The 24,403-nt window shown below is 38.7% G+C and overlaps 1 protein-coding gene across 6 annotated transcripts; it reads left to right on the top strand.

The window, feature by feature from the left end:
- The first annotated feature begins 10,078 nt into the window (after window positions 1-10,078).
- LOC103942053 (flowering time control protein FPA) lies at window positions 10,079-23,742 on the top strand. Of its 6 annotated transcripts, none has more exons than XM_009352249.3 (6): window positions 10,079-10,434; window positions 13,257-13,502; window positions 14,173-14,247; window positions 14,529-15,532; window positions 16,592-17,985; window positions 23,441-23,742. In XM_009352249.3, the coding sequence occupies exons 1-5, from the start codon at window positions 10,159-10,161 to the stop codon at window positions 17,964-17,966; spliced, it is 2,976 nt and encodes a 991-aa protein (XP_009350524.2). In that variant the 5' UTR covers window positions 10,079-10,158; the 3' UTR covers window positions 17,967-17,985; window positions 23,441-23,742. The 6 variants fall into 6 exon arrangements, with proteins under 6 accessions (XP_009350524.2, XP_048433382.1, XP_048433383.1 ...); XM_048577425.1 differs by lacking the exon at window positions 23,441-23,742 and adding an exon at window positions 21,947-22,571; XM_048577426.1 differs by lacking the exon at window positions 23,441-23,742 and adding an exon at window positions 20,757-21,002.
- The last annotated feature ends 661 nt before the right edge of the window (window positions 23,743-24,403 follow it).

The raw sequence follows: 24,403 nt of genomic DNA, 5'->3' as shown, positions 1-24,403 counted from the left end.
AGGAACTCACACGAGAACTTCCCAGTGGGTCACCCATCATGGGATTGCTCTCGCGCGAAGTCGCTTAACTTCGGAGTTCCTATGAACTCCGAAGCCAGTGAGCTCCCAGAAGGGCTCGTGCTAGGTAGGGATGAGAATATATATATAAGGATCACTCCCCTAGGTGATGTGGGATCCTAACAATCCACCCCCCTTAGGGGCCCGACGTCCTCGTCGGCACACACGCGGCCAGGGTTAGGCTCTGATACCAAATTGTCACATACCGGCCTGGGGCCCCTACCACATCCCGGGCTCGACTCCACCGTAGCATGATATTGTCCACTTTGGGCCCCGACCACGCCCTTATAGTTTTGTTTATGGGAACTCACATGAGAACTTCCTAGTGGGTCACCCATCATGGGATTGCTCTCGCACGAACTCGCTTTACTTTGGAGTTCCTATGAACTTCGAAGCCAGTGAGCTCCTAGAAGGTCTCATGCTAGGTAGGGATGGAAATATACATATAAGGATCACTCCCCTCGGCGATGTGGGATCTAACATTTTATACAAAAAAAAAAAGGCACGTTTTATATACCAAAAAATGAGTACATTTTATATAAAAAAACAATGGATACATTTTAAGGAAAACTAATGAAAAGGGCTTGAAAATTTTGAGTTTTAACGATAAAGACAAAATAAAGGGTAAAGTGAATAGTATCATGATTGACTTTTTAGTGTAAAAATGTGATTTTTTGTTAAAGTGAACAGTACCGAGAGTTTTTCGTTAAAGTTCCCTACATTTTATATATAAAAAAGGGGTACATTTTAGATTAAAAATAAATAAATAGATTTTAGATTAAAAAATGGGTACATTTTACATAAAAAATGGTGCTTACACAAAAAAATGATACATTTTGTATAATAAAGTGGTACATTTGTAAAGAAAAATGGGTACCTTATAAATAAATTATGGGTACAAATAAAATGTTAAAAAAATTATGAGTACAAATAAAAGGCTTAAAAGTTTAAAAAATAATGGACAAAAGAAATTAATATATGGGTGCAAATTAAAATTGAAAAGAAATGGTGGTACAATTTAAAAAAGGGGTTGCAAATTAAAATGGTTACAAACTAGAAATTGAAATATATGATAAAAGTTTAGCTATAAATATAAATTTACCAAATGTAACATTTCAAACACTAAATGAATATATTTAGAAATAAATTTTATTATCTTGACATGTAAATAATTTGACACACCCCGATCGAGATCAGGGCATGCTGGCCGTCACGAGGAAATGACGTAACCATGTGCGCAGTGCGGAAGCTAATAAAATAATAGTAAAAATAGTACGAATAAATAAAAACCAGCTTTACACAAAGTAATAACAACTATGTGCAAGCATAAGTGTGAACACAAGGTTCAGAGCACGAAGACCTAATGCAGTCCGGGAGAAAATGATACACAAAAGCGCACCCGAAGGTGGTCCTACACTGGTAATAATCTGTCAGATATGCCGGGAAATCCTCTGGGGAGCCACCAAGAATGCTAGCCAACTAGAACCTGGAGGGGCGCAAAACAAAAAGTGTGAGTGGGCAAAAACAAAGCTTTTCAAAAACCATTTCATAAACAAGATTCTAACCCCTCGCCGTAAAACCTGTATACTTCCCAGAAAATATAATATACATATATATAAATCATGCTCAGAAATATGCCATGCCAGAACCTTGAAGTAAAATGCAAGTGCCCAGGTAATATCACATCAATGCCATATAATCTGTCAGCCGGAGTCACCTAACGTGACCTGTACGGCTGAATCTAGAGCTCAAATCTCCATCTCACTAACTATACCTACACACAAGTCGGAACCACCTAACGTGGTTTGTACGACAAGTCTGGGTGTAATATAAGTACGCTCAAGTGTTACGATCACGTGAAGGCTGGGCGAATAATCGCGGGTCACCTACGAGTCGGAACCACCTAAAGTGGTCTGTACGACAGGACTGTGCACCTAACTTGGATCCAAGATGAGCAAGTGGTGCGGGAGGTGAACATCACGTGAAGGACTGTGCCCAACTCTGGGCGGGAGCACTAACACCGGGGGTGCAGGTTATGAGCTCTCTATGCATCTTAAATCACTACTGAATGTAAACATAAATCATAACTCACCTGACACTTACCTGTGCGTCCGCAGCACCAAACATATATAAACATATGCGACTCATAATACGTAAATAAATGGCAAATAATAAACATGGCATATAAACGTATAAACGTTTCAAATCAATTTCTGGGAAAAACATGAGTATATAGCGTATATACGGAAAACCAAAAGCCCACTCACTGGTATGTGGAAGGGTCGTAACCCCCTTGCCTCGAGTGACCACGCTCGTCCTCGGGATAGGTCTCACCTATATGCGAAACAACTATAAAAACGTTAATTTTAAAACACATAACCAACCTTATGAAATAACTTCTCATACAATGCTCAAATGGGGTGTATGAATACACCAACGTGATCTACTCAACCTCAGGAACATCCCTATATTTTTAGAAAAAAATTTCACCGTCGCACACGCCCCCACGAGTCGGCCAAGGCACGGCCACATGCGCCGGCCACATGCAGGCACGTGCCTGGCACGCTGACGGCGTCAGTTAACGCCGTTAGGAATATTCCGTTAACTTTAACGGATTCTGTTAACGCCGTTAGGAATATTCCGTCCAAACTGACGGAATATTCCGTCGTCTTCTCCGGCGAGGCTCCGGCGCCGTCGTCGGCGCAGGAAAATCGTAAAATTTTCAAACTTCCATATCTTCTTTGTTTTTCAACCAAATTTCACAAAATTGGTACCAAAATGAAGCTTACAACGAGAGGAACAAATTCATACCACTTTCAAGTGCTAAAACACACAAAAACTCGCCGAGAAAATGCCACCAACTCCGGCTAACCTCGAAACTCACGATCTCGACGTCCAAAACCTTCAAACGAACCACCCCGAGCCTCCTAAGGACCTCACCAAGCTTCCTACAAGCTTGAAATTCCCAAAAACACAAGAATTAACGTGTGCATGAACAGTGACAAAAATCGGGTATCCCGAGTTCGACGTGAAAACGAAGGTATCCTTACCTGAAATGGGTATGGTTGAACTTCTACGGACCTCACGAGCATGGATATATACTTTGTTCCTTCGATCTGTGAAGATTTCAAGGGTTTTGGGGTATGTCCGTACAAATGGGATAGGAAATGGGGAAGGGAAATGGCACGGGACAGGGTGCAGGGCAGGGAAGGGTGAAGGAAATGTGTGGGGAAATGTGTGTGGTCCACAACCAGCCACACCAAGCTCAAAACACCCACACAACGTAAAAATCACATTAGGGGCAAAATCGTCTTTTCACGCGTACGTTTTAAAAAAATTCCGGAACGGGCTGTCACATAATTTATTTTTGTAATTAATGACGTTTATTAAAACTTAATGATCTTGATCAAAAATTGAAAAGAAATAAGATTTTAATCAATGGAAAATAAAAAATAGAGATGAGAACCTAATTTCTCCATATATATTTATTTATTATATATATAGTAACATTATGCATGCAAGACTACTACTATATAATATGCATGCAATGCAACGTAACTAAAGAAAGGTGAAGAGATGATATGAATACAATTTGAGAAGCAGTGATGCTATTTATATGATACATAGGTCAGCCATGTTGGTGAATGAGCACTTGTTGTGTCGAATGGCTAAAGCAAAGACATGAGGACCTGACACTTAGGAAGGGAGGGGTAGTGCGGGACATAAATTGTAGGCAGAGGTGTCTAAATGCATGCAAATAAGATGAGGGAACAATTGACACGCACTTAAATGGATTATTCCATACTAAATTACTAATAGTGAAACCAAATTAAGTTATATAGGTGTACACAAAAATCAAATATTTTTACAGGGTGTACACAAAAATAAAGAAAACTCTTAAATCTCTCATCTAACACAAACTCAGCCATCTATCACCTGTCTTGCCAAACAACTCATCAGTAAAATAAAGGGTGAGGGGTGAACAACAATCACCATCGCTCAGTGAGTAGAATATGTAATATGCCAGTCAAGCGATGCTATTTTACCCACACTATAAAACATGATAATTATATCAAATCATTATACACATAGTGCCATATCTGTCAAACCACCGCAGAGTCCTCGTGAGCCACCAACATGCACTTTTATTTAGAACCTGGAGGAGCGCAAAACAGAAAACGTGAGTGGCCAAAAACAAAGCTTTTCAAAACCATTTCTCTTTCCAAAAGTAATAACCCCACACCGTAAAACCCGTTTAGTTTCCCAGAAAATAAAAATACATACGTATATAAAAATCACGCTTGATAGTAGTGAAAATCAAATATATGCCTTGTCAAGTGTCCCAGTATGGAAATGAGTAACTAGGTGAAATAAATCAATGTAAAATGATATGCCAGTTTGAGTCACCTAACATCACTTGTACGACTGAACCTATAGCTCATTAGATATGTCTGCACACGAGTCGAAACCACCTATTGTGGTTTGTACGACAAGGTTAGGTGCAAATAAGTACGCTCAAGTGCTACGATCATGTGAAGGCTGTGCAAATAATCGCGAGTCACCTATGAGTCGGAACCACCTAATGTGGTCTGTACGACAGGGCTATGCACCAAACATGGATCCAAGGTGAGCGTGCGGTGCGGGAGGTGAACATCACGTGAAGGACTGTGCTCTGGCCATGGGCAAGAGCACTAGCACGGGGGTGCAGGATAATGAGCTCTAAATGCATCTACGTATAACCACAAACAATGCATCCACTATCATCAATATATACTCATCTGAAGCTTACCTGGGCATTTGCAGCATCAAGGAACAATATGCATATCTATACTAATGCATACTCTAAAGCATAATTCAATTGACATGGCATTTAAAATCGTGACTCCATTTAAAACAAATTTCTGGGAAAATGCAAAGCATATACATATATATATATATATATATATATAGAAAACCAAAAGCCCACTCACTGGTATGTACCTGGATTGTAACCCCCGAGTCTCGCCTGATTGCGCTCGTTCTCCGAAAATGTCTCACCTATATGTGAAACCACTATTTTAACGTTAATTTTAAGTACATAACAAAAACCGTGCAATAACTTCTCATACGTTGCTCAGTTGGGGTGTTTGAATATCATCATGTCCTACTCAACACCACGAGTATCCCCATATTTTTAGAATAATTTTCTGACGTCCCACGCACCCTTACATGCCGACCAAGGCACGGCCACACACGCCGGCCATACGCAGGCACGTGCCTAGCACACTGACGGAATCTTTAACGTCGTTAGGGAATATTCCGCTAAATAGTAGCATATACCGTTAACTTTACCTAACGCCGTTAGTATATACTGTTAAAGTTGAAGGAATATTCCCCTTCCTTCTCCGGTGGTTCGCTGGATTCCGACGCCGTTAGCCACTGCATCGTCGGAAACTGGAAAAATCTTTAACCTTAATATCTTCCTCGTGTTTCAACCAAATTTCACAAACTTTATATCAATTTGAAGCCCTAAACGAGTAGAACATGTTCTTACCTTTTAGAGGTCCTAAAACCGACGAGAAGTTGTTGGAAAATTCTTCGAAATTCCGGCTAAACCTGGAAACCCACAGTTGAGCTTATTTCGATGTTCAAACTTAACCAAAATTAGTCTAAAACACTAAAGGAGTTGTATTAATACCTTTCTAAGTCTCAAAAACAAGTAAAACCTCGACGATCACGTCGAGGTAACAGGGTACTCCGCCAGAACTTCTAAGTTCTCGTGTCCCCGTGAACTGTTCTTTGTCCCAAAAGTGTCACTAGACTCGTGGAGTCACAAGGAATATGATGGTGACCTCCAATCACTCGATATGTGGGTGATTGATGGTGTTTGAGGACTGGAGGAATCGGATCGTACGGATAGAAAGAATTTTCGAGAGAGAGAGAAAGAACAAGGCTGCACGTGTGTGTGTGGTTTACGAGGTTGGTTACCTAAAACAACCTCAAGCCCTGATTGGGCTACCAAACCCAAGATCCATGCAATTGGATCAAACTAAAAGAACCAACCCAATCTCCCTTATTTCAACATAACATTTTCTCTGCATACCCAACTCGGCCCTAACTTTCATCCACGCTCTTGTAACATCGAATACAACTTAATCACGTCAATGAAAAAAAAATTGAGACTATATACATACATCCACGTCACAAGGCCCACAAAGGCAAAATAGTCATTTCCACGCACTCGAGGATAAAATATATTTTAATTCGGGACGGGTCATCATATGTTATCTCAAAAAGAATTTGGGAACATTTCAATCTTAAAAAAGCCAAATTCTGGCAAAGTTAGATATCATCACTTATAGATTAGTTTTTCATATCTCAATCTTATTCGTTAGTTGGTTTATCTAAAATCAGACAAGATAAGATTTCATCTAATGACTAAATTGTAATGCCTTTCAATTTAGGTATGTTGTTTGTTTATGTTTTCGGTTTAGGTCTCTAAACTCCCAATGTCATTTTAATATGCAGTGTGTTTTTATTTGGAAATTAAGAAAAGTAAGCCCTTTTAGACGTAGAACATCTTATATCATTTTATATCTCCAGCATTAACACATACAAATAAAATGGAGGAGGACCTTTGGAACAAAAGAGAGTATGAGTATATTCGCAAGTAGGGGGAGAGTGGAAAACTTTGGCTCACATGGGTAGCTACTTTTCTTGTGGGATCCACTTCTTTTTGGTGCTGGATGTAGCCTAATTTTTTGCTACACAGGGAAGGAAGTTGCTAGCCCAAGTGGTGGACCTAACACCATTTTCCAGCTTATTGGGGATAAAATTTCTTACTAGGGCTTCAAATGTAGTAGCTTCATGAAGGATAAAACCCTCATGAGGATGCTTTTAGGCTTGCGCCGTCACTTATATGCAACACCTAGTTGCCACTTAGTATTATGGTCTAGTAATATTTTTCTTTACTTATAAATGAGAATTCTTAGGTTCGATTCTTGCCAAATAAGAATTTGAACCACATCGTTACTAACTCATTGTGAGGGTTAACTTACCTCTTTCTCTTAGACCATCTCCAACCCTTGAGAATAAAGCTTAAAAATTTAAGTCAGAAAATTCTAAAGTCAAAACCTAGAAACTATTTTTCTCATCTAATGGTTATTATCACATCCCAGCACGAGCCTTCACCACGTCCCGGGCTCGACTCTGTCGTAGCACAATATTGTCCGTTTTGGGCCCTAACCACGCCCTCACGATTTTGTTTCTGGGAACTGACGCGAGCAGAACTTTCCAGTGGGTCACCCATCCTAGGAATGCTCTGGCCCCGTACTCGCTTAACTTCGGAGTTCCAACGGAACCCGAAGCCAGTGAGCTCCCAAAAGGCCTCGTGCTAGGTAGAGATGAGAATATACATATAAAGCATAGAGGATCCACTCCCTTGGGTGATGTGGGATCTAACAATCCACCCCCTAGGGGCCCGACGTCCTCGTCGGCACACTTCCGCCCAGGGATTGGCTCTGATACCAAATTGTCACATCCCAGCCCGGACCCCCACCACATCCCGGGCTCGACTCCGCCGTAGCACGATATTGTCCGTTTTGGGCCCCGACCACGCTCTCACGTTTATGTTTCTGGGAATTCACGCAAGCAGAACTTCCCAGTAAGTCACCCATCCTGGGAATGCTCTAGCCTTGTACTTGCTTAACTTTGGAATTCCTACGGAACCCGAAGCCAGTGAGCTCCCAAAAGGCTTCGTGCTAGGTAGAGATGAGAATATACATATAAGGCATAGAGAATCCACTCCCTTGGACGATGTGGGATCTAACAATTATGGCTTAAAATTTTAGCCAGAAATTATTAAATAATGATTTTAGCCTAACTTTTTGGGTAACTTTTTTGAAATTAAAATTTATGTAGATTTCTTAATTTATTTTTATGAATATTTTAATTTAAAATATATTTTAAATTTTGATAAGTAATTAAAAGGAAATCATACAAATACATAGGTAATTATAAGTGAAATTTGATTTAAATAATTTTTTTTTTAAATTAGTTTAGACATTAGATTTAATTTTGGACTATCAATCTTTTTTTGTTATTAAATTTAATCTCATTAATCATAGCTGTTGAATTATAAGTAAAAAAACAAAAAAAAAATGTTTTGAAATATGACAGTTTGATGGGTCTAGAATTATTTAAACCAGACTTAATTTCTGAGGGGGGTTTGACCCAAAAATATAATTTTTTTCCCTAGGTCTTATTTTAGCCCAATAGTTAAAGATAGTCAATGTGACATCCCACATCGCCCAGGGGAGTGATATTTATATGTTTATTCCCATCTCTACCTAGCACGAGGCCTTTTGGGAGCTCACTGGCTTCGGGTTCCATTGGAACTTCGAAGTTAAGCGAGTAGCGCGCAAGAGTATTCACATGATGGGTGACCCATTGGGAAGTTCTTGTGTGAGTTCCCAGAAACAAAACTGTGAGGGTGTGCTGGGGCCCAAAGTGGACAATATCGTGCTACGGTGGAATCAGGCGGGGGAAGTGGTCCCGCCCAGGCTAGGATGTGACAATTTGGTATCAAAGCCAAACCCTAGTCGCGTGTGTGCCGAAGAGGACGTCGGGCCCCTAAGAGGGGTGGATTGTGACATCCCACATCGCCCAGGGGAGTGATCCTTATATGTTTATTCTCATCTCTACCTAGCACAAGGCTTTTTGGAAACTCACTGGCTTCGGGTTTCATCGGAACTCCGAAATTAAGTGAGTAGCGCACGAAAGTATTCCCATAATGGGTGACCCACTGGGAAGTTCTCGTGTGAGTTCCCAGAAACAAAACCGTGAAGGTCTGCTGGGGCTCAAAGCAGACAATATCGTGCTTCGGTAGAATCGGGCCTGGGAAGTGGTCCCGCCTGGGCCAGGATGTGACAGTCAAACTAAGATTTTAAAGGATTTTAAAAGTGATAGATTTGATAGGATTTATGAGGATTTAAGACTCCTACAAAATTCATATGAATTTTAAAGAATTTGAATGAATTTAGTTTGTAGATTTTGGTGGAGTGTGGTGGATTTTCATATAATTTTTTTATTGAAAAAAAAATGGAAAAATCTTTCCCCTTGACCTACTGTACTCAATAGCCACTTTATCCCCTCCCTTTTTGGGTCCCCTTTCACACAACCATGACTCCATCTCTTTCTCAATTGATAGATCAACATAACTTTGGTGAGCTTTTGAGCACTACACCACCAACAACCATCACCACGTACCACAGATATTAAAAAATCAGAATGGCAAGATAATAGTATTAACCAAAATCCTAGATCGATCATTTCATTCGATGATCATACATGCCTAATTAAGGTCTAAGGGTCATAATAAGAGATTCCACCAAAGTATATGGTGGTTACCTGTGTGTGGTTGGGGTTGGTAGAGATTTGAGGACTGCCCAGATGAAAAAGGATTTGAAATCCTAGGGGGTGAGGTTGGATTCTTTTTAGTTTTGGTTATATATACTTCTTGCTCTCAAATTCCACAAAATCCACAACTTATTGAAATCCTCCAAAATCTTAATTTTTTGAATACACTTAGATTTGGATGGATTTTAAAATCTCTTAAAATCTTTTAATTGACTACACTAGGATTTTAAAGTCTTTTAAAATACTCTCAAATCCGAGTCTGACTACACCTTCCTTGTATTTAAGTTTTATTTCATGAGTTAGAGATGATTTTAGAATAGATAATATCGTTAGTTAAGAAAATGGTCCAATTGCACCAGATAATTTATGTCTGACCGTGTGGGCCCCAGTCAGAAATAACTAGACAAAATGCCATTTTCAAATTTGAAAACGTAAGGACGATAAATTGACGTTTTAGATGGGTCTGGATTCGGGAAGAAGCCTATTGTATCTTAACTGGCTTTCCCGGCATATCTTCACTTGCTTGAGTTGAGTTCCTTCTTCCTTTGTATTAAAACACACAATTCTAGCCTTCTTCACTATCAATCAAATCTCCCAAACCCTAACCCTAACCCTAACCCTAAAAGCATATCCACAAAATTAATTACTTTAGCCATCTTCAGTCTAAACACTGCTAGGGTTTCAATTCTATTCAATTCAATCGCAATGGCGCCTCCGACCAAACCCAACAAGCTAGCCACAGACGATTCGGAGACGCCGTCCAACAATCTCTGGGTTGGGAATTTGGCCAGCGACGTCACCGACGCCGATCTCATGGACCTTTTCGCCCAATTCGGTGCTTTGGATAGCGTCACCACCTACTCCTCCCGGAGCTACGCCTTCGTCTTCTTCAAGCGCGTCGAGGACTCCGCCGCTGCCAAGGAGGCATTGCAAGGTGCCCTTCTGCGCGGAAACCCTGTTAAGATTGAGTTTGCCCGACCGGTTCGTATTGATCTTTGTGCTTCGTTAGGTTTATTTGATTGTTTTTGTTTGATATTTATCGATTTCTTTGTTTTTCAAACGCGGGGTTTATTTGATTTCAATCAAATTGTGCCTCCCGATTTTCGCAAAGTTGAGTATGAGTGATGCGCTTATTAGATTATAAACTAAAGAAATTGGGAAAGTTTCGCTTACAAATCTAAAAGGTTAGGCATGAAGAAACATAATTTAGAATGAGAAACTGAGAAGTATATGGACGCAGATAATTTTCCTTCCAGCGTATGTTTTTAGTGGGAAACTAAGTAACCCTTGTTTTGCGCCACCGTATGTTCTTAGGTATCCCATTCTAGAGTGCTTAGAATCAATAATTTTCATTCCAGCGTTTCTAAATGCTGCAAAAGTAGATAATTTTCAGGATGTGAAGGATATTTATAATGTATCATGCATCCATTGCTAGGATTTTTCCAACCATTTCATGAAATCCAATTCTTTGTAAAAGTTTAACAATTAGCAAGATGCGTGCTAGTGTGACCATTTGAATCCATAACCAATTAAGTCTCAAAACTGCGAAACAGAATTTACATCAGCGGTTAGGTCTCTGACTCTCCCCATGTATAACTTTTGTAATATAATAAGAATTTGGTAGTAGCTTAGCTGTTATTTGAAATATTCTTCTTCTTTTTTCCCCGCGGGTAGGAGTGATTTCAAATATTATTGTGACCTGCATATCAGATGTTACAAAACATATATACATATGCTCAACTCAAAGTTGTGAATCGATCTCACTTAGTACAAAGGGGGGTTTCAGTCGAAACTGAAGCACCAAAATCAATATGTGTGCACACACCAATCTCAAGGCTCAGTTATGAGTTATGAACATTTTGAAGTCCAAAAACCATTGAAACGAATCCCTTAAACATCCCCATGCTCCAAAACAGCAAAACGAACGCACAACTTCAGCGTTTGTTGGTCTCTGCGAATCACTAAATACAACCTCCCAGTAACATGATAGGTGGTTGATTTGAAATCCCTTTGTACAGATAGGTGATTGATTTCAACTTAAAGGCACGTCACAAAATTATGAACCGATGTTAAAAAGTTGCGTTTCAGTTTCATATTAATTTAGCACCAAAATAGGCGTGTTTCAATTTCAACTTGAGCACAAAAATTGATATATGTGCACTCACCAATCTTAGCTGTGCTTTATATAACCATTTCCAAGCTCCCAAACTGCAAAACAAACACTATCTCCTGTGAATCAAAACTGTGAAACAAACACTACCAACTGCGAAAGATCAGCTATGATTCCTATATTAAATGATTTGAAATCTTATTTTACTCGCATTGACTGTACACAACACTTATGACCTCGACAAATAACTAAAACGCTTACCAATGCCAGTAAGTGCACAAAGGCGTGTTTCTGTTTCAAGCTAACACCGAAGTGTGAGTGTTTGTGTAAGCAAGAATCTCAAAACGATAGTTAATCAACTGTATAGTTGACCAGATCTGACAAATTCTAGTTTGATGGCCTGAATTAACTATGTACTAAGCTTCACTGTCTTCTTTTACCACCCATATAGCGTATATTTGAAATCCTTTGATTTTTACAAATTCAGCATAACTGTGTTCCAAGAAATGAATTAATAGGAGAACAAGTGTTGTGGAACGGAAGTTACAAAATGATTGTATAATTTATATTAATTGGATCAGATGATGTCACTGTGCATCTCTCTATTTTTTTTTTTTGTCTTGCAACAAAAGGGTAGGCCCATAACAAAATTCACAAAGAAAAATTAAACAATGGTAGGGATACAACATTGTGAAACAGAGGTAGATGTCTCTCTTATGTACTTGTACTGCGCTCTAGTCTTGGTCACACTACCACTCACCTATCAGTAACCTTTGAATCTCCATCCTGCCACCTATTTTATAGATGACAAAAGGTTACAATTGTTGCTTCTCATTTAAAAATTTGCTGCAACAATACTTAAAATGAAAGACGGGGATGGAGGAAGAGTGAAACCTAAGGTCATTAGATATTTGCAAATATGAAGCTATAGAAAGACAAAACCTAAGGTCATTAGATATTTGCGAATATGAAGCTATAGAAAGACAATCATACAATATCGTGTTCAGGGTGAGGCAAGGGGCATAAATTCATTGCTGAAAGAGAGATGTGATGTTGTAGTGTAAAGACTCCATTTGATTCTTCACAAAATAGGAACAGAAACAAGTGTCCTAGTTGCTTCTATTGCCTTATCAAAAGGGGGAATAGATATGCAATATGTTAATCATGTTTATTTGTTTTTTTCCCCATTTATTTTGTTGACAGTGTGTCTTTAGCTTTTCGTAGCATGAAATCAACCTTATGCGCCTAAAATCATCCCAAGCGCTGCTAATGTGGCTACTAAGCTATTTCTTTGGAAAGCTCCTACTAAGATGGGAAATTCCCCGATAAAGCTGCTAGTAACGGGTGAACTCATAGTCTTAAGTATGAATGCATTAGCTCACTGAATATGCTGGCGCAGGCATTCCACTGATGTGTTCTTGACTACGCATGCATTAGCCCCCATGTCCGGATGTGGCTTACTTCAAATTTTTTATGCATTCGTCTTGCCATTGTTTTTTTTTCTAATACTTCACAGTTTAGTAATACATGTGATTTTCTTCCTCTGCTTAACAACTGTTATACAAAGTGTTTTTACTCTGAGATGACTTTGTTTCACTTATTGTTTATTTTTTTCCTCGCCTTGAGATAAATTTTTGCAGCTTTTTACATTTTTGGGGAGCTGAAATTTGTCGTTCTTACACACTGTTCACAGGCAAAACCTTGCAAGAATCTATGGGTAGGTGGAATTAGCCCATCTGTCTCAAAGGAAGAATTAGAAGAAGAGTTTTTTAAGTTTGGAAAAATGGAGGACTTCAAGTTCCTTAGAGACCGTAATACTGCATTTGTTGAATATTTTAAATTGGAGGATGCTTCCCAAGCAATGAGAAACATGAACGGGAAGAGATTGGGTGGTGACCAGATACGTGTTGATTATCTTCGATCACAACCCTCGAGAAGAGTAAGTTTATTATTCATAACTTCAATGGTATTTCCATGGGAATATTATTGCGGTTCCAGGACTTTGTAGGTTAGCAGAAATATTGCGAGCGAAAATTCGCTAGAGAGCAGTAATAGGCTCACTGTGTGGCAAACTCAGTGTTGTCTGGTGCTGATACTTTGTTGTGAAGGATTCTTTCTAGGGCTATGTGGGTGTCTAAGGACATGACACTCCCACCTGAGTAACAATGCCAAACATATTACACTTTTTAAATGGATAGAAGGAAAGGAGTTCACTGTTTTAGAAGGGTTATGCATTTTTGTGGAGATACTTGTTGTGTCTAATATTTCAATCATTTTAGTAAATATGAAAATTTTCCATGATAACTAATGGGAAACGTTGCCTTTCTATATGCATATTTTTGAATTTCATAAACTGATAATCATTATTTTGTTGTTTACATGGAAAAGAAAAGACCAAAGAAAAACTAAGAAACAATTAACCTAGGCCGGGAAACACCAGCCATATTATCAGCAAGAATTTGAATCAAACAATCAGGAGGAGCATCTATTAACAATTGTTTATTGATCAGTGTTCTGTGATTAATGCATGATTTGCTTGTTCGCTGTAACATGTCTGTCTTCGGTTACTTATTAAAACGCTTTCTGGTTTCCTTTGCTCTTTTGAACAGGAACAGTGGCCTGACTACAGAGATGGACAGTTTCCAGCCAGAAACACGGGGCCTGATTCTCACAAAAGACAACAGGTGAGTAATAAGCTACATACAGTGTTCTACTGGAGATTGTGAACTTTTAGAATGTTGATTGTGTATATGTTTGTTGCTTCATAAGAATGATTTGTTTGCTGGTTACACAAGGTGCATCTTACCTCCAATATATAACTTGAGTTGTAGACTTACCTTTGGTCCTAGGATCTGATTTATGGATTTGTGGGTTAGACAGAAGATGGAAATCTGTATGTGAATTCCAAATGGGAGTAAACTTCTCAGTTGTGATTATTTTCTCAAAGTTTTGTTTTATGTTGCAGTATTCTCAATCTTCTGGGGGACGAAAAGGTGACAGCCAACCCAGTAATGTTCTGTGGGTTGGTTATCCTCCTTCTGTTCAGATTGATGAACAAATGCTCCACAATGCCATGATTTTGTTTGGTGAGATTGAGAGAATTAAAAGTTTTCCTTCAAGGCACTACTCCTTTGTTGAATTCAGGAGTGTAGATGAAGCTCGGCGGGCCAAGGAGGGCTTGCAAGGCAGGCTTTTCAATGATCCTCGGATTACAATTATGTTCTCAAGCAGTGGGCTGGCACCTGGGAAAGATTACCCTGGCCCTTATCCTGGAGTCAAAGGACCTAGATCAGATATGTTATTCAATGAACATCCGTTTCGGCCTTCACAGATGGACATGTTTGGTCATAACCGTCCAATGATGTCTAATAATTATCCTGGAGCTCTACCACAAAATGGCATTGTTGGACCAAATGCTCCAATGAGGCCTTTAGGTCCTCAAGGTAGGTTTGACCATCTGCTTTCAGGCCCCGAACTTAATGATTTGGCGTCGCTTAATAATTATCAAGATGGAAATTCCAAGAACCTGATGGGTCCCAACTGGAGGCAGCTGTCTCCTCCCACACCTGGGGTCGTGTCTTCTCCTGCGCCTGGTATTAGGTCACACATGAGACCTGCATCTAGTGCATGGGACGTTTTGGATGTTAACCAATTTCAAAGGGATGCTAAACGGTCAAGGATAGATAGTCCTTTGTCCATAGACGACCCTCCATATCCGTTGAGAAAGATTGATGACCATGGATTAGGGTTCGACTCGTCTTATGGACTTGGTCCTGTAATTGATGGAGGTGCTTCTGGACCGTCTATGAATGTCCAAGGGAAGAATCACCTTAGTCCAGCTGGTGTAAGGGTCTCAGTCGGAGGGCTTCCTGATAATGATTTTATATGGCGTGGAACTATTGCTAAGGGTGGAACGCCTGTTTGCCATGCTCGCTGTGTCCCTATAGGAAAAGGAATAGGAAATGAGCTGTGAGTACAATTTTCCTTTCATCTTCTGTTTTTTTTCTTCCATTTTCTTTGGGCACTCGAATGGCATATTTTATTTGTTTTACTAAGAACATGTACATGGATTCCTCTGTGCTATCTACTATGGTATTCGTGTCAAGTTACCAAGAAACCATAGTATTTCACACTTGTTCATATTTATCTGTGCAATATCAGCTTTTTCATGATTACATTGGCAACTGTTATACATTCTCAGTATTTTGGAAACTAAATTATGGTTTCAACTGATGTTCCAACTGGTGTATCATGAAAGAGGGTCTAAGTGAAGTTGATCAGACGCCTTACTGCACACTTATAAAACAATATCGTTTAGCGTGTAGGCTTTTTTTGTCTAATGCATGTTCTATGACACCCTTTTTTATTTATTTAATGTATTTTATGTATGGATAGATGAAGCCGTTACTATTAGCAGTTTGTCTACTTTATGCAAGAATCCCCTGAAGCATTTCCCTTTTGAACTTAATAAGACTATTAGCATATAAGGGTACAATAGTCACCTAATTATTTATGTGAAAATTAACATAATTATTTATTTTTTATTATGATCTTCCTTTCAGAGCTACCTATCCGGCTATCCCAATGCTTTAAACTTTTCTTCTTTATGGTTTTGCAAGTTTATAGTCTCAGACTAATACTTCTTACCCTATCCTTCACCCTAAAGAAATAATATTTGAGTTAACTCGCAATCATACGTTCCATATGTATTTCAGCACGTAGGTGAATAGTTCTAGAAATGTATAAATTAAACAACTTGGTTATAATGTAGTTAAATCCTTATTATGGTTACTAAAAGCACAAAAGTGAGTTCAGACTTCCTAATATCCCTCTTTATTTTCAAACTGTTTCCAGACTCCATGATTTTGGACTCCCAAAATTTTTATTATGTTTCTTTTGTTATATTTCTGGATAATCTTTGAAATTAAACTTAGTTGCCCCGTATCTTATATCAGCATGGGTTGTGATTGGTGTGTGACTAGAGAATTCTCTTGTTTGTGTTTAATGTATTTGTATTCTGTTTTGCAGTCCTGGAGTTGTTAATTGTTCGGCTAGAACTGGACTGGATATGCTCACAAAACATTATGCTGAGGCCATTGGATTTGATATAGTATTCTTCTTGCCAGATAGTGAAGATGATTTTGCTTCCTACACTGAATTCCTTCGTTATCTAGGTGCAAAAAACCGTGCTGGTGTTGCGAAGTTTGATGATGGGATGACCTTATTTTTGGTACCTCCTTCAGATTTCTTGAAGGATGTTTTGAAAGTTGCAGGCCCTGAACGTCTGTATGGTGTGGTTCTCAAGTTTCCACAACAAGGTCCTAGTACTGCTTCCATGCACGAACAGATGCAGCCTATGCCACCTTTACAGTTTATAGACAGACAGCAGATTCCTTCTTCACAAGTTGAGTATAATGTAATCCCACCGAACGATGATCACATTTTACCTATGGATTATAACAGGGTTTTGCACGAGGGCTCGAAGCTTTCTGCAAAACCACTGTTTCCACCTACTAGCAAGTCCTCTAGAGTGCAACCGCAAGACTATGCTTCTAGTAATAGTGCTGCAGTATCACAAGCTGGAGTTTCATTAACTCCTGAACTTATTGCCACTCTGGCCACTTTACTGCCTGGAAATGCACAGCCGTCTGGTCCAGAAGGTGCTAGGGTGCCAGTATCCTCAGCAGCTAGGCATTCATTTCCTGCTTTTGCACCTAGTAAAGTATCCTCTCCTGGATGGAAACAAGATCAACAAATTTCTGATCATACTGGTCATGCATTACAACAGTTAGGTAGTCAGTTTAATCCACATGAACAGAATCTTTTGCAGTACCAGCCTTATCCATCTGTTCCAAACTCATCCAACCATTCTGCCCCAATGGCCCTTGGTATCAACCAAATCCCAGACTCTTCTACCAGTCAGCCCTTGCAGTCTGCAAATCCTTCTAGGCCTTTGAATAATTTTACAATCCCTTCTCAAGGTGGTGGACAAGTTACTGGATCCTCTCATCTCAGCCAGCACTATCTGGCTGAAGCTCCTCTTGGTACTCAGAAATCAGCACATGGAACAGATACGTCTGGGTTGTACAATCCACCTGTTTCTCAGCAATATAATAATTCCATGGCCTTTTCTGGTCAGACTTATGGTGCTAATTCGCAGTCTCAGACCTTTCTGCCATTAGCGGCTGAAAAGGTAAACCCAGAATACCCAAATCAAGTGCAGCAACTTCAGTCTGCACTTATTGGGGCTGGTCAGAGCGCCCCAGATGGTGAGGCTGACAAAAATCATCGGTATCAGTCGACGCTCCAATTTGCGGCTAACCTCCTCCTCCAATTACAGCAGCAACAACAGCATAAGCAAACGGGTAGTCAAGCGGGGCGAGGGTCTGGAAGTCAACAGTGATAATTATTATCCCATATAGGTATTTTCCCGTCTCTGGCCTATGGATATTTTTTTTTCTTTGCATATGATCAAATTTATGTGCTAGTATAATAGTATTTGTTTTATATTAATTAATGCCATAGGTTTAGCACATATTTCCTTGGGCGATTGAACAATATGTGATATGCTCTTTCTAGAGAAAAACACATCTTTTGGAAGTATTAGTCGGCCAACTCATGTGTTTGTTTCTGCTTTTTGCATATGGTGAAACTTATGTGCTAGTATTCGTTTTCTATTACTTCATGGATAAGTTTAGCAAATCATTCTTCTTTTGATCGATCTATATGTAGTCTACACTCCTGGTTGCATAGACATCCACGTTCAGTTATTTGTTTGTGTCAGTGACTTTGTACTTTGGTATGAATGTTTTTTCTAGAGAAACATGCATCTTTGAAAGTTTTGTTAGTTGGCTAATCTATTTGTCTGTTTTCTTTTCTTTTCATATGGTGCAACTTATGTGGTTGTAATTTTTGTGTAATTAAGTCCTTAGGTTTTATAACATCTTTCCTACGAAGTAGAACTGTAGAGCTATATATGATGTGACGTCATGTCTGGTTGGATGGGGTTGCTGATGCAGAATAATATCTAGGATATTATTATTTAGTTTCCTATATTATTTTATATTTCTATTCATTATGGAATTAAGATTACTTTCCTATTTCTAGTAGATTTAGGATGGCTTTTTAGTCAAAATGGTCCTAAGATTGGCGTAACTCCTCAATTTGATCCTTGAGATTTGAAATAAATAGAAGTGGTCCATAAGTTTGTCCCCTAATTATTTTGGTCCTTCCATGAAAAATCTCCATTAAATAAGAATAAAGTGACAAAAATACCCTCAATTTTTGTCAAATCATTTTCACGCATTGGTTATTAAAATGAGGGTATTTTAATCATTTTGGTCCTTTTTAACAGAATTTTTCACGGAATGACTAAAATGATTGATGGTGGACAAACTCAGGGACCACTTCTATTGATTTCAAATCTCACAGACCAGAGCGAGGAGTTATGGCAATCTCATGTACCATTTTGGCTAAAAAGCCATATAGGATTCTTTCATATTTGTTGTAGGATTAGATTACTTACTATAAATATGTGCTTTGTAATTGTATTCGGGCAGTTGAATTATTGATTAAATGGATTTTTTCTGAGTCTTTCTTTATTCTATCTCGATCGTCTTCTCTAAAGTTCTATTTTAATCCTCTGTCTGATTCTTAGAAATTCTCCTCAACCTCCCTATCTACTATTTCTCTGATCTAAAGTTACATACTGGTACTACATCACTTGCTGCAGGCATAATTGTATTCCGTGATTTGTTTGTAGAGTATGGTTTTGGTTTCATCAACATTTTCAATATTGTAGAGTAGTTGGCTCGTGAGTGTTCATGCATATCTAGATACCAAAATATCTTCATAAATAAAGAAAAATGTTGTACCAGTATTAAATTATAATTTCTATAAATGTACTTTTCTTTTTTTACAAGCAAATATGTAACAGGAGTATATCACATACCCATACCAGTATCCTGGCTATCCGGGTATGTACCCAATTAGACAATATGATTTTTGCATCTCGTCTATATGATGTAAGCCCATCAGTTTCAATTCAGAAAATGTTGAGAAATAATCTAGAGCGCATGCATTTGAATCATATTGCTTTGATTTGAATGTAGAATTGAAGATAGTTGTCACATTCTGTTTTAGTTACTTTTTCCCCGGGGAGAAATGGGCTTTTCACAGCCATGATCTTTGGAGAAGGATGGAATGTTTGGTATCTATCTTCCTATCAGTAGTTGACAAATAACTTGATATTATCGTTTGAAGATTATTTGAAGGAAGGAATTGGGGTTTGGTTTTGGGAAGATGTTTATCAGTGGTGACTGTTACTAGGGTTATTTTGATAGAAGGGAATGTGCAGAAATTTGGGGATGTGAGGGGTAAAAGTCTATGTGGGGAGGGAGAGGGTTCGTTGTTTGGGTTTGTCTTTGGGTATTGGTGTCAGCAAAGTCTAGGAAGATGTTTGCTGTTGCAAATTGCGACCATGAGCAAATAATGGTTTTTGTAAACTGGATTGCTTGATCACAAGCATGCAAAAAGAATAGACATGTTCATCCTTTCTCGTTGGATGTGTGGGTACACGAGAAAGGATAAGATTATGAATGAGGATATCCAAGGTAAAGTAGGACTAGCCGAAATTGAAGGAAAGATGAGAGAAAATCGTTTACGGTGGGTTGGACATGTGAAACAAAGGTCTACTGATGCTTTGGTTAGAAGATGCGATTATGGGATAGAGGTTTAGGGCCGAAGGGGTAGAGGAAGACCTAGAAGGACTTTGGAAGAGACTCTAAAAAAAGACTTAGTATTTGGATCTAACGGAAGACGTGACACATAACCGAGTGCAATGGCGTTCTAGGATTCATATAGCCAACCCTACTTAGTGGGAAAAGGCTTCGTTGTTGTTCGTCAGATCATATGGCATGTTTTTCAGTTTATGACAAAAGAAGACTTTGTTGAAGGGTTTTATCTTCTTTTTCTTCCCATCAGTATGCTTCTACCATGCAGTACGCGTTAATTTTATTATCTGTAGGTTAAACTCATTCCATATGGCTTATTTTCTTCTGTCTTTTTGAGACTGACTTTAGGGCCTTGTCAAATTGTAACTATCATATGTAATTATGTTTTGTAAAAATTCAGCTGTTTCTTCGAACTCTGAATCCTTTTGGTTTCTCTGGGAATAACGTGACGACTTGTTTAGTCGAGGTAAGTCCAGGGAAAAACATGTTCTTGGAAGAATGCTACTGACGAATCTTAGGCGGTTACTAGGCCAAGCTTTCAGCTCCCATCCATCCGATTCGATTCTATGCAGTGTCTTGCTAATTTCGGCATATATAGGAACATATGAAACAATTTACTCTCCTATGGTGTTCTCTATGAAACAAAACTAGTAAATGTTTTAACACTAACAGAAAAATGCGTTATAAAAACCTTCTACTTCATTTTTCTTAGGATCTCGGAGGTTATACACCACCCTCGTTTGTTTTGCTTTTGGTTTGAGTGAAAATTATAGATGACAGCATACCGAGAATGTTGAACATCACATTGTTATCCGTCTATGATAGAAACCACCTACCGTTGCTGCTTCAACCTTACAATTGCAGCTATGGCAGAAATGGATGAAGGAGACGGAGCTGAGGTCCAGTGAAATGCTATTTTTTAGTTAATAAAAGTTCATAACTGTTACGAGAGCTGGACATTCCACTAACAAACTATCTTTAGTAAAGGCAAATCAACATAACAGAAACTTTAATTATTAATATTATTGAATGAGGAAATCACTAATCCTTTCATCACTCCCCCTTGAAGAACAAGCTTGTCCTCAAGGCTATTAAAGTTGAAAATCTGGAAATCCGGAATGGAACTCTTCATAGTCTTCCCAAGTAGTTGTAATTCCACTCAGCCCAGGATAACCAATGAACCCATTTCTTAGGCTAATTTCCTGCAAAAGACTTCAGGTAGGTTTCAAGACATCTATTTACCACCTCAATTTGCCAATCTCTCTGTGGATGGTAACCAAGACTCATGCATAGCTTTGACCCTTGAAACTTAAAGAATTCCTTCCTAAAAGCACCAAGGAATATTGGATCTTTGTCACTAACAATGGTAGGGAGCTTCCCATGTAGTTTAAACACATTGTCAACAAACAACTAAGCCAGTATAGGTGCGTGTTAATGACAAAAAGTGAGCATACTTCGTGAGCCTATCAACCACAACCATTATAATCGATTTACCCTGACATGTGGTAGCCCAACAATGAAATCCATACTGACATCAGTCCAAAATTATTGTGGAATAGGAAATCAACCATTATAACCGATTTACCCTGACATAGTGGCAACCCAACAATGAAATCCATACTGACATCGGTCCAAATTTACTGTGGAATAGGAAATGGTTGAATCAAACCTGGAGGAGAAGGAGTTTCATACTTATTCTGTTGGCAAGTGTTGCATTCAGAAATGAAGGCTTTGATGTCTTTCTTCAATCCAGGCCAATAGAAGCCCCTTGTGATCTTGTGATAAGTCTTCTGTACACCTTGATGGCCAGCAATTGGGGTGGAAGGGTGTTCTTCCAATATGTTCAGCTTCCAAAGAGAGTTAGGACTAATCACAATCTTGTTTTTATATTTCAAGAAGCCATTGTCCATTTGGTAATGAGACTAAGTAGGTTCCCCAGAAGGATAGACTTTTCTTCTTCACAATCTTGAGTTTTTGCTTAATCCACTCATCCTTTTCATTTTCTCTTCTCAATTCATCTAACCACCCAAAATAGGGTTAAGAAATGGAAGAACAATTGATTTCTGTCAATTCTGTGATATCACTAGAGTTGGAACCATGAACCCTTGAAAGTGCAGCTGTCGCCACATTGTCACACCCTTTCTTATACCGGATCTCATAGTCAAATTCTAGTAATTTGGATACCCACTTTTGTTGAAAAGGAGTATTTGCCCTTTGATTAAGAAAGTACTTCAAACTCTAGTGATCAGTTTTTATAATGAAGTGTCTTCCTTGAAGATAGCTTTGCCATTTTTTCACAGCATGCACTATAGCAATAAGCTCCCTTGCATAAGTTCATAAGTTGACAGTTTTTGGTTCTTAGGTCCTAGAGCCTGATTAGTAAAGGCTATAGGCTTCCCTTGTTGTAAAACTGCCCCTATGCCATTACCTGAAGCATCACACTCGAGTTCAAGGGGCAATGCAACATAACAGAAATTTAAACTATTAATATTGGTGAAGAAGGAAATCACTAATCCTATCAGTCTATGCCAGCTCACCTTTTGTTGACTCTGCGTCCTCTAGGAGTTTTGTCGCTTAGATTTGCAGGAACTAAAGGTTTTACCTGCAAGTGAGGTAGGGAATCAAGGACTCAACGATCGCTAAAGAAACAAATACAGGTGTTCTTTCTGGATGTCACTGCCAGTTTATATCTCCATTGCTATTTGAAGTTTACCTAGCACGAATCTTCGATAACCATATTGTTTTTCGCGTTTTTGAGTTCATATTTTCCCTCCCACTGACATTGAAATTCCGCTTTGGTTTGCCGAGGGATGTGCCATCTGCGTATTCAACCTTTGTGTTATACGTCGTGTAATTCTTTGTTTTCGTATGCCCCAACTTACGTTTTCCTGCACTAGTTTCCATTCAAAACATTTCCACCCATCGGCAAAGCTTTCCAGTCGTTTCTTTTCTTTTTGTCTTGTGAGCAAAGCATCATTTTCTTTCGTTGGGTTCGATAATCTGTTAAATAATGTCTCGTTATTAAGCTAATCGAGCTGTGTAGACCACTGATCATGCCAACTAAAGCAAAATTAACAAGCGTTTATATTTGGTTTTTTATTTTCGGGGTTGTAACGAACGTTTCTGTGTGTAATTGGACTTGTAGATGTTCGGGGTAAATTTGGAGTTTCACGTAATCGACGACCGTTTTGCAATCACCAAGAGAGAGGGTCCTTCGGAGAAGCTCAAAATCCAGGAGATATTTTGTGTAAGCTTAAAGGTTAAAAAGCACGTTTGGCTTGTTTCAAAAGGTCCACATGACTACTTTTTTTTTTGTTTTGTTTCAGTTTTTTCAGCACATACAAATGCAGTGATGTTGCCCTTTGTTTTTTTTTTTTGTTTTTCGTTTCCTAGATTGTTAGTTTCAACCTGCTCTTTAATTGAGCATTTGCGCGCGCTCTCTCTCTCTCTCTCTCTCTCTCTCTCTCTCTACCATTAACAGTAGTATTAGTTAGTGTAGTCCGAAGAGGTTTGAATTGGAAAAAAGAAGAAGAGCATACCAGATGGCATTGTGTCTGCTCAGAATTTCTACTCCGTGACTGAGAAATTAGAGGCCCTGCGCTCGGAAACTATAATATTTAGGCACACTCTCTTCCACGCCCATGCTTAGAGCGTCCAAGTAAACTAGCTGCTAAAGCTCAATTCAACATGATTAACCAATATTTGACCCAAAAACAAGAAGAAGAAGAAGATTAACCAATACTGTTTTGTTCTAGTTGACGGTGTGTTGAAATTTATGGAGTTTAATGGATTTGTAGATATTTCATGTAAAATTTTGATTCAATTCCCTTGAAATCTCATGAGAAGATGTGAGATTTGTGGATGCTTAAAATACACTTCAAAATCTCTCAAATTCCCTCTAATTCCTCAACTTTTTCAAATTCTTTAAAATAAAATTCTAATTGAATACACCCAAATTTTTAAGGATTTTAAGAAACTATCTTAAAATCCTGATTAAATATACATTGAATTTCAGAGAATCACTTAAAAGAATAAAATCCCTCAAAATCTTAATTGAATACACCCCCAACACACTATTTGTTAACTTTTTTGGGCCAAAAAAGGGAAA

Source organism: the organism of the source record quoted next, unplaced genomic scaffold (genome assembly GCF_019419815.1).
Source record: "Pyrus x bretschneideri cultivar Hongxiangsu unplaced genomic scaffold, Pyrus_bretschneideri_v1 Contig113, whole genome shotgun sequence".
Lineage (NCBI taxonomy): Eukaryota > Viridiplantae > Streptophyta > Magnoliopsida > Rosales > Rosaceae > Pyrus > Pyrus x bretschneideri.
Note: the sequence above shows the minus strand (reverse complement) of the source record. Positions and strands in the feature narration are given on the sequence as shown.

Excerpts from the sequence above, each read along its gene's own strand:
- LOC103942053 (XM_009352249.3), top strand. The coding sequence starts at position 10,159 with ATGGCGCCTCCGACCAAACCCAACAAGCTAGCCACAGACGATTCGGAG. Across the intron at positions 10,435-13,256 it reads AGATTGAGTTTGCCCGACCG|GCAAAACCTTGCAAGAATCT; the intron begins GTTCGTATTGAT and ends CACTGTTCACAG. Across the intron at positions 15,533-16,591 it reads AAAGGAATAGGAAATGAGCT|TCCTGGAGTTGTTAATTGTT; the intron begins GTGAGTACAATT and ends TCTGTTTTGCAG.